This window comes from Oncorhynchus tshawytscha, linkage group LG04 (assembly GCF_018296145.1).
Source record: "Oncorhynchus tshawytscha isolate Ot180627B linkage group LG04, Otsh_v2.0, whole genome shotgun sequence".
Classification (NCBI taxonomy): domain Eukaryota; kingdom Metazoa; phylum Chordata; class Actinopteri; order Salmoniformes; family Salmonidae; genus Oncorhynchus; species Oncorhynchus tshawytscha.
The window spans coordinates 6928258-6938156 of NC_056432.1; the positions used below are offsets into that span (position 1 = coordinate 6928258).

Consider the following 9899-nt stretch of genomic DNA (forward strand, 5'->3'; position numbering starts at 1 on the left):
TATTTGGCACTTAATAGGCACTTGCTATAGTATGTATTTGTTACTTTTGAGATGGGAAGACATGTTTTTTATTAAGTTGAACATGTGCTATTTATGACAGAATATTAGAATTAGGTGAAATAAAAGTTACACTCCCCAAAAGGTACTCAATTGGTGGAATGACCCGAGTACCGAACTGGAGGTGGGAGAGCTAACGATGCATCTACTGTTGCTCTCTCCTCAGACTCTTAGAGAAGCTATTTCAATCTGATAGTTCTCCTATGGTCGAAAATAGATGTGTATTTAGGACTCCTCTCTAAAATAACATGTCACACATTGTATCAAACTGATGGAATGTTAGGTGTCTCATTGAAAGTCTAACATCTACCATGACTACTGGATGTTTCAATTCTAATAAATAACAAAACAATCCACACCGTAACAACAATATTGCTTAAAAAAATGATTTTATTAAAGAGTAAAACATTGCAAACAAAAATGACATCATCAAACATCACTGGCCTGACTTGAGCAGCTCTGCCCGGGGATGGAGCCAGCAACTTAGCTGCTACCGGTCCGGTCCAGGCTACCTGCAGACCTCCTCCCAGACCTCCTTTTCAGCACCTCCCCTTAACAGGAGAGGTGGTGGAAATGATCAGAGTTGCATTCAACTAGAATAAAGATGAGAAACTCTGGTCTGTGGATGTGGAGCCACTGGTCTAAGGGGAGGACTTCTGTTGAAACCATTTCCATTTTTGGGATATTTTCTAGGACTGTAGAGGTGGTGATCAGAGATGAATTTAACTAGGATAAAGATGAGAGTCTCTGCTCTGGGGAGGAGGGTCACTGACCTTCGATGGTTTGTTGCCTGATAAAGAGGATACTTGCTGGCTTGAGGAGACTATAATGTTTTGAGGAGGAAATGTGGCTTGATGACTTAAAGAGGAGGAGGAATTATTGGGCGACACTTTTAATTACCAACGTAACCTCAGTGGAACTGTGGCTTCATCGAGTTCCAGCTCTAGGCAGACAGCACGTCAGGAAGGCTGTAAGACATCACAGAGACAGGTAAGTATCTATATATTTACATGTGTGTTGCATGTACACTAAACCCTCACATTTGGATAATGTCACTTTTTAAAGTGATGACATGTATATTAACAGTGTAAAACATGAATAGATGTTTAAACATTCTTTACCTCATCCTAATTTTCTTCCAGATGCTTGGCTTTTTCTTTGTCTTTGTGTTGGAGATTGGCTCTGATGTTTCAGCCTCTTCTGGAGCTTCTAGCTGCTGGCTGTCTGGCCCCCCCTGATGGTTCTCTGGCCCCTCCTGCTGGTTCTCTGAACTCCCCTCCTGGTTGTCTGCCCATGCCTGTTGCCTCCTTGGCCTTTCCTGGTGGCCATCAGCAGATCCAGTGGGCTCTTGGCTTACTTGGCTTACTTGTTGGCCATTGGCCCACCCGGGCAACTCCTGACCGTGGTTGTAATCGTGGCTGTGTTGGGTGGTTAGACACCGGGTGTTGATTTGAGCATCAGCCTCCAGATTCATCTGCTCCAGGTAGTTTTCCTTCATCCTCTCCCTCTCCTCCTTCAGTTGTTGATGAGTGTGTTTTTTAAGCAGGGACCGCTCTCTCCACTGCTTATTGAAATCCTCCATCTTCTTCCTTCTCTCCTCAGCCTTCAGCAGCTCCTTCCTCTTCTCCCTCTCTCTCTCTGCCCGGGTCATGGTGGATGTTAGCCTTGTGTGTCCAGGGATGGCTGGGAGGGGAGAAGAAGTAGAGTTTACATTCAACTTAGTGGATCTGATATCAACTTAAATGTAATGGACACAGGGAATGAAGAATAGAAAATGAAGAATAGAAAACACAATTGGATCTCAATGATTCTTTACTCTTTTCAGTTAAGCAAGGCATGGTTATGTTATCAGCAGTATTTTTCTTGTTATGTCAGTCAGTCACTCAATGAGCCATGTCAGCTACCATATTCTTTGGACAGTAGTTTTATTTTGAAACAATGATGCAACATGATGACTGGTGTGGAACGTATGTGTGTAGAGGAGACTAAAGAGGATGATGTCATAAGCAGAGGGAAAACAGGTCTTACCTATGTGGACGATATTATGGCCCTCCTCAGCCTCTCTCTGATACGTTCTCTCTATCTTTCTGAGGTTCCTCTTCTCCCATGTTTTATTCACCCAGCCCACAGCTCTCCTTCTGATACTTTTATCAGGTGGGAGAATGTCCTCCTTGTCATCTTCCTTCTCCTCCTCCTCTAACTCACCCCTCTTGTACTCAAGGATCTCCCTTCTTTCCTCTTCCACCATCTCCTCTCTTTTTTTTGCCTGTATTATATTTTCTCTCTCTCTGATTAAAGATAAATGGCATTTAATGGCTTTCTTTCTCTGCTCCTCTCTCTCCTCCTCTCTCTGCCTCTCCTCCTCTCTTAGTCTCAACATTTCTTTCTGTCTAGCAATTTCAATCTCTCGTTTTTGATCCTGCTCCTCTTGTTGTCTTGCCCTCTCCTGTTTTCTTTCCATCTCCAGCCGTCTTTCCTCCTTCTCCCTCCTGATTTGTTGTCCTCTTTCTATGTGTTCTCGTTCCCCCTTCAACACTTCTAACCTCCTCTCTTTACGCCTATTGAAGACTTCCCGTGCTTTTGCTTTAACATTAACTACTACATGTTTCTTCATGCTTACTTCCTTTCCTCTCTCTTCTCTTTCCCTGTACTCTTCCTCTGCTTCCTTAATCACTTCCTGCTTTTCTTCCATCTCTCTCTCCTGTTCTATCTCCAGTTCATTCTGTCCCTCAATTTCCCCCAAAATATTTTTCTGCCCCTCCTTTCTTCTTCCTGCTTCCTCCCTTTCTCTCATAATCATCTTTTCTTTCTCCATCTCTTTCTGTTGCTGATCTTTTAATTCCATCTCTCTCTGATTGTCATTGTCTTTCTCCCTTTCTTTCTCCTTCTCCTTTTGTTTCTGTCTCTCCTCTTGTTGTTGTCGTCTGTGTATCTCTTCTATCTCTCCCTGTCTCTTGTTCTCCCCCTCTCTTCCCTCCTTCTCCATGTCAATTTGCTTCTGTTTCCATATATTTTCTTCTTCTTGATCTCTCTCAAACATTATCTTTCTCTCCTCTTGTTGTTGTCGTCTTTCTTTCTCTCCCATCTCTCTCTGTCTCTCTTTCTCTTCGATCGCTTTCTGTCTCTCTTCTTCTCGTTCTTCCTCTTCCATCTCTACTTGCTTCTGTTCAAATAGTTCTTCTTCATTCTCTCTTTCAATCTCTCTCTGTCTCTCTTCTTCTCTTTCCATAATTTTCTGTCTCTTCTCCATTCTCTTTCTTTTGATCTCTCTCTGTCTCTCTTTCTCCCTCTCTCGTTCTTCTCTTTCCATCTCTATTTGCTTCTGTTTACATATTTCTTCATCATTCTCTCTTTTGATCTCTCTCTGTCTCTCTTCTTCTTCTTTTCAATCTCTTTCTTCTCTTCTCTCTTTCAATCTCTTTCTGTCTCACTTCTCTTTCCATGTTTTTCTGTCTCTTCTCCATTCTCTTTCTTTTGATCTCTCTCTGTCTCTCTTTCTCCCTCTCTCGTTCTTCCTCTTCAATCTCTTTTTGCTTCTGTTCAAATAGTTCTTCTTCATTCTCTCTTTCAATCTCTTTCTGTCTCTCTTCTTCTCCTCCGATATGTATTTGTCTCTTTTCCATTATCTTTCTTTTGATCTCTCTCTGTCTCTCTTTCTCCTTCTCTTGTACTTCCTCTTTCATCTCTATTTGCTTCTGTTTACATCTTTGTTCTTCAATCTCTCTTTCAATCTCTCTCTGTCTCACTTCTCTTTCCATAATTTTCTGTCTCTTCTCCATTCTCTGTCTTCTGATCTGTCTCTGTCTCTCTTTCTCCCTCTCTCTTTCTTCCTCTTCCATCTCTATGTGCTTCTGTTTGCGTCTCTCCTCTTCTTCTTCTCTCTCCATCTCCTTCTTCTTCTCATCTTCTTCTTGTCTCTGTTTTGGTATTTTCTCCATTCTCTTTCTTTCTACCTCTTTCTGTTTGTTGTGCTCACCCTCCATCTTCTCCTCCATGTCCATTTGGTTCTGTTTCCATTTATATTTGTCTGCTTCCATATTTTCTAATTCTATCTGCTGTTCCTTGATTTTCTTGAAGACTTCCTCCAATTCAGACATCTTTTTGTCATTGATGAGGGCTGTCTCCATCTCCATCTCTCTCTCCACTCTATTTTTCATCTCCTCTTCACTTCGTCTCCAATCATTTTCTCTCTCTCTGTCTCTATCAAATGTTCTCTCTGGTTCAGTCTCGTCTTTCAATCTAATCTCTTCTTTCATTCTCACAACCTCTCTGTCTAACACTAGTACATTTTGGTTCACCTGTTTCACTCTCTCATTCTGTCTTCTAAACGCTTCTTTCGCTCTTTCAAATGTGATTTTGTATTGAATCTCTTTTGTTGTCATATCTTCTTTCAGTCTCTCAACCTCTCTCTCTAACTCTTTTACCTTTTCGTTAACCAGTTTGACTTTCTCATTCTCTGCAATACGCACGTCTCTTTCTCTTTCAAATATGATTTCCTTCTCAATCTCTTTCAATCTCTCAATCTCTCGTTCTAACGCTTTTATCGTTTCTTCTGCCTGTTCCACTTTCTTCTTCATTTCTTGTCTTTCCAATTCTGCTTTTCTCTCCCTTTCCATCTCCCTTTCTCTCTCTTTTTCCCTCTCTCTTTCCCTCTCTCTTCCTGTTTCAATAGGTTTGTTGTTCCAGGCCAGTCTTGGTCGCTGCTCCTCCATGACTTTCTGCCATAGCCTCAATCTCTCAATCTCTTGCTTCATTTTAAAAGGTTAAATTAGTGATAATCTATTACCAAGACATACTTTCAAAGGATTTGCAGAGAATGATACACAGAAATACAACCTAGAGCTAGGTAATTGAATCAAACACTGGACAACATCAATAACAGGGTGATGTTGATCAATTCATCTAGACAATTCATTGTCAATTAATGTATTGACATGGTTTGAAAAAATTATGAGACATTTTATGGAATCAATTATGTCCAAAATGTGTACAAATACAAACACACAACCTTCTTGCCCATTCAGTTAGGGGTTTGAGAAATTCCTGTTACAATTTGTGTGATGTTACAACAATGTTGCCTCTGATGTTTATGCTTGTAGAAATTACTCCTACAAATGATGCTTCACTAATGCAACTATTTACAACCTGCACAGATACAGTTATCAACAACAACAGTAATGACGTTAATAAGGAAGTGGATATTCAACCGGCAGAAGGAAGGCATAGGGGTTGAGATAAATGAAGGTTAGGTTCAGGACCTAGGGTTGGGTTAAGGTAAAGGTTAGGTATAGTTTCAGTGAGGTTAAGGTAAGGGTTAAGGAAAGGAATAAAAGTTAACATTAGGTTAGCGTACCACTGTCTGCCACTATTCATTTTCAGCTGGGTAAATATACACTGCCTTTTAATAATAACAATGACATGTCTTACGTGGGCCAGTTGTAGGTCCACCATCAGTAGATCCAGCAGTTGTTTGAGTCTGTGGATCTCCTGCAGTTTTCTCTGGTACTCCATTGCTTCTGTGGCTCTCTCTGCTTCTCTCTGTCTCTCTGCTTCTCTCTGTCTCTCTGCCTCCCTCTGTCTCTCTGCTTCCCTCTCTCTCTCTGCCTCCCTCTGTCTCTCTGCTTCTCTCTGTCTCTCTGCTTCTCTCTGGCTCTCTGCCTCCCTCTGTCTCTCTGCTTCCCTCTCTCTCTCTGCCTCCCTCTGTCTCTCTGCTTCTCTCTGTCTCTCTGCTTCTCTCTGGTTCTCTGCCTCTCTCTGGCTCTCTGCCTCCCTCTGGCTCACACCTGGATTGTGTTCACAAAGTGTTTCAGGGTAGGAGTGCTGATCTAGGATCAGGTCGCCTCCTGTCCATCAAAACGTATTCAGTTTAATTTAAAAGACCAAACTGATTATTGATCAGCACTCCTTCTATGAGACTTTGTGAATATGAGCCTATGTGAAAGAACCTTTCTGGCATATGCTGGTTAGACAGTACACAGACAATTCAGATAGTCCGACAGACAGACAGAAGAGTAGATACAGATGGAGTGATTGATAGCAACAGAAATAACGAAGCGGATGGTTAATGTATTGTAAACTTTTGTAAATATTTGACTCACCTCAAATCACACGTGTCAAACCTCAGTTTTAGTGTGGAACCGAATGATATCTTCGGCATTAACTTCCTCTGGTCTGGAGCTGTATTGTTGCGTCATTTGGAACGCTTGAGCGTCATAATCCGTTCACCGCGCCTGCTTGATTGACAGCTAGGGGTTCTCCTGCGCACCAGTGTCCAAAAGTAGATAAGTTTAGCTACTCATAAATGATAAAGACATTTATAACTATTTTCACTTGACTTTTATTTCGTGTATTTTTGCCTAAGGTTATTTGGAATTCTATGTTGTGTGATTTGTCTTTGTATGGGCCTAAAGTTCAATGAAATACAAACAGCAACCATAGCCTACAAACATGTATCACACAAATACAAATGTGGGTGTTTAGTGAGAACACAAAATAATAACATTACATTACATAACATTTTTAAATTCTTGAGGGACTCTTGCTCCAGGGGAAATCTCAGCAGCGATGTCTCTGCTGTGCGTCAGAGGTGGGATCTTTTCCTTCTTCACTATTTTTATTATTCTGTACATATCGGTCACATTAATGACATTGCACTCAGGAAAGTTGTCTGTAGGCTATTGGGGAGATGCGCATAGCCCGTTGAGTTGTCACGTTCCAGTCCAAACATGACCTGGGATGTGAGAAGGGAGCTATTCTATAACACATGTAGATGACATGTTGTCTTTATATGTAGATTATATTTGGGTTTTATATTTCATATTTGATTGATGATTAGGCCTATGACTTTTGATTCCACTTTGGCTACCTTGCACCATATTGTCCTCTCTTGCTATATCTTAAACGTTATGCCCTTGTGCAGATCTTCTCTCCAAACAATATTCATGATAGTTTCAATGAGTTGAGTAAACTACACTGTTATTAGCTTCTCAGTCTGTACTGTACTGTCCCTGGAAGACTCTCCACATAGTTCACCTAGATCCAGTCCACTTTGTACCACTGGTCAACTAATCATCCAAACCTCTGATTAGTGAATCAGGTGTGCTGGTGGTGGAATACATGATATGAGCTGGTTAGGGGGAGGACAGGTTTGAGAAGGGAAAGACTAAATGGACTTTTCTGACCAACATCCCATTGACAGCCCGTCTGGCCAAAACCTAAAACGGACCCTAACCTTAACCCTAACCTTAACCCTAACATTAACCCTAACATTAACCCTAACATTAACCCTAACATTAACCCTAACATTAACCCTAACATTAACCCTAACATTAACCCTAACATTAACCCTAACATTAACCCTAAACTGACTCTAACACTAACAATAACCAAACCCTTATGCCTTAAATGTAGTTTCATCAGTCATCAGACTGTAGTTTCTCCCTGTGTGTCCAGTAAACCTCCTCATATCATGGGTGTGATTCAGACTGTAGTTTCTCCCTGTGTGTCCAGTAAACCTCCTCTCATCATGGGTGTGATTCAAATCAAATCAAATCAAATGTATTTATATAGCCCTTCGTACATCAGCTGATATCTCAAAGTGCTGTACAGAAACCCAGCGTAAAACCCCAAACAGCAAGCAATGCAGGTGTAGAAGCACGGTGGCTAGGAAGAACTCTCTAGAAAGGCCAAAACCTAGGAAGAAACCTAGAGAGGAACCAGGCTATGTGGGGTGGCCAGTCCTCTTCTGGCTGTGCCGGGTGGAGATTATAACAGAACATGGCCAAGATGTTCAAACGTTCATAAATGACCAGCATGGTCGAATAATAATCAGGCAGAACAGTTTAAACTGGAGCAGCAGCACGGTCAGGTGGACTGGGGACAGCAAGGAGTCATCATGTCAGGTAGTCCTGGGGCACGGTCCTAGGGCTCACGTCCTCCGAGAGAGAGAAAGAAAGAGAGAATTAGAGAGAGCATATGTGGGGTGGCCAGTTCTCTTCTGGCTGTGCCAGGTGGAGATTATAACAGAACATGGCCAAGATGTTAAAATGTTCATAAATGACCAGCATGGTCGAATAATAAGGCAGAACAGTTGAAACTGGAGCAGCAGCACGGCCAGGTGGACTGGGGACAGCAAGGAGACATCATGTCAGGTAGTCCTGGGGCATGGTCCTAGGGCTCAGGTCCTCCGAGAGAGAGAATGAAAGAGAGAAGGAGAGAATTAGAGAACGCACACTTAGATTCACACAGGACACCGAATAGGACAGGAGAAGTACTCCAGATATAACAAACTGACCCTAGCCCCCCCTACACATAAACTACTGCAGCATAAATACTGGAGGCTGAGACAGGAGCGGTCAGGAGACACTGTGGCCCCATCCGAGGACACCCCCGGACAGGGCCAAACAGGAAGGATATAACCCCACCCACTTTGCCAAAGCACAGCCCCCACACACTAGAGGGATATCTTCAACCACCAACTTACCATCCTGAGACAAGTCTGAGTATAGCCCACAAAGATCTCCGCCACGGCACAACCCAAGGGGGGCGCCAACCCAGACAGGATGACCACATCAGTGAATCAACCCACTCAGGTTACGCACCCCTTCCAGGGACGGCATGAGAGAGCCCCAGTAAGCCAGTGACTCAGCCCCTGTAATAGGGTTAGAGGCAGAGAATCCCAGTGGAAAGAGGGGCACCGGCCAGGCAGAGACAGCAAGGGCGGTTCGTTGCTCCAGAGCCTTTCCGTTCACCTTCCTGGGGCAGACTACACTCAATCATATGACCCACTGAAGAGATGAGTCTTCAGTAAAGACTTAAAGGTTGAGACCGAGTTTGCATCTCTGACATGGGTAGGCAGACCGTTCTATAAAAATTGAGCTCTATAGGAGAAAGCCCTGCCTCCAGCTGTTTGCTTAGAAATTCTAGGGACAATTAGGAGGCCTGCGTCTTGTGACCGTAGCGTACGTGTAGGTATGTACGGCAGGACCAAATCAGAGAGATAGGTAGGAGCAAGCCCATGTAATGCTTTGTAGGTTAGCAGTAAAACCTTGAAATCAGCCCTTGCTTTGACAGGAAGCCAGTGTAGAGAGGCTAGCACTGGAGTAATATGATCAATTTTTTTGGTTCTAGTCAGGATTCTAGCAGCCGTATTTAGCACTAACTGAAGTTAATTTAGTGCTTTATCCGGGTAGCTGGAAAGTAGAGCATTGCAGTAGTCTAACCTAGATGTGACAAAAGCATGGATTAATTTTTCTGCATCATTTTTGGACAGAAAGTTTCTGATTTTTGCAATGTTACGTAGATGGAAAAAAGCTGTCCTTGAAATGGTCTTGATATGTTCTTCAAAAGAAAGATCAGGGTCCAGAGTAACGCCGAGGTCCTTCACAGTTTTATTTGAGACGACTGTACAACCATTAAGATTAATTGTCAGATTCAACAGAAGATCTCTTTGTTTCTTGGGACCTAGAACAAGCATCTCTGTTTTGTCCGAGTTTAAAAGTAGAAAGTTTGCAGCCATCCACTTCCTTATGTCTGAAACACATGCTTCTAGCAAGGGCAATTTTGGGGCTTCACCATGTTTCATTGAAATGTACAGCTGTGTGTCATCCGCATAGCAGTGAAAGTTAATGTTATGTTTTCGAATAACATCCCCAAGAGGTAAAATATATAGTGAAAACAATAGTGGTCCTAAAACGGAACCTTGAGGAACACCGAAATTTACAGTTGATTTGTCAGAGGACAAACCATTCACAGAGACAAACTGATATCTTTCCGACAGATAAGATCTAAACCAGGCCAGAACTTGTCCGTGTAGACCAATTTGGGTTTCCAATCTCTCCAAA

The 9899-nt window shown here is 42.5% G+C and overlaps 1 protein-coding gene across 1 annotated transcript; it reads right to left on the bottom strand.

Moving 5' to 3' along the window:
• Window positions 1-437: 437 nt before the first annotated feature.
• Window positions 438-2902, bottom strand: LOC121846337 (trichohyalin-like). The gene is made up of 3 exons (XM_042320256.1): window positions 2086-2902; window positions 1179-1740; window positions 438-1025 (listed from the first exon to the last, which is right to left on the bottom strand). The coding sequence occupies exons 1-3, from the start codon at window positions 2900-2902 to the stop codon at window positions 1001-1003; spliced, it is 1404 nt and encodes a 467-aa protein (XP_042176190.1). The 3' UTR covers window positions 438-1000.
• Between the last annotated feature and the right edge of the window lie 6997 nt (window positions 2903-9899).

Bases quoted from the DNA above. Each gene is read 5' to 3' on its own strand.
- LOC121846337 (XM_042320256.1), bottom strand. From the start codon at position 2,902: ATGGAATTAAAAGATCAGCAACAGAAAGAGATGGAGAAAGAAAAGATG. The intron at 1,741-2,085 runs GTAAGACCTGTT...CTCCCCTCCCAG, and splicing joins CCATAATATCGTCCACATAG to CCATCCCTGGACACACAAGG. The intron at 1,026-1,178 runs GTAAAGAATGTT...GATGTCTTACAG, and splicing joins TGGAAGAAAATTAGGATGAG to CCTTCCTGACGTGCTGTCTG.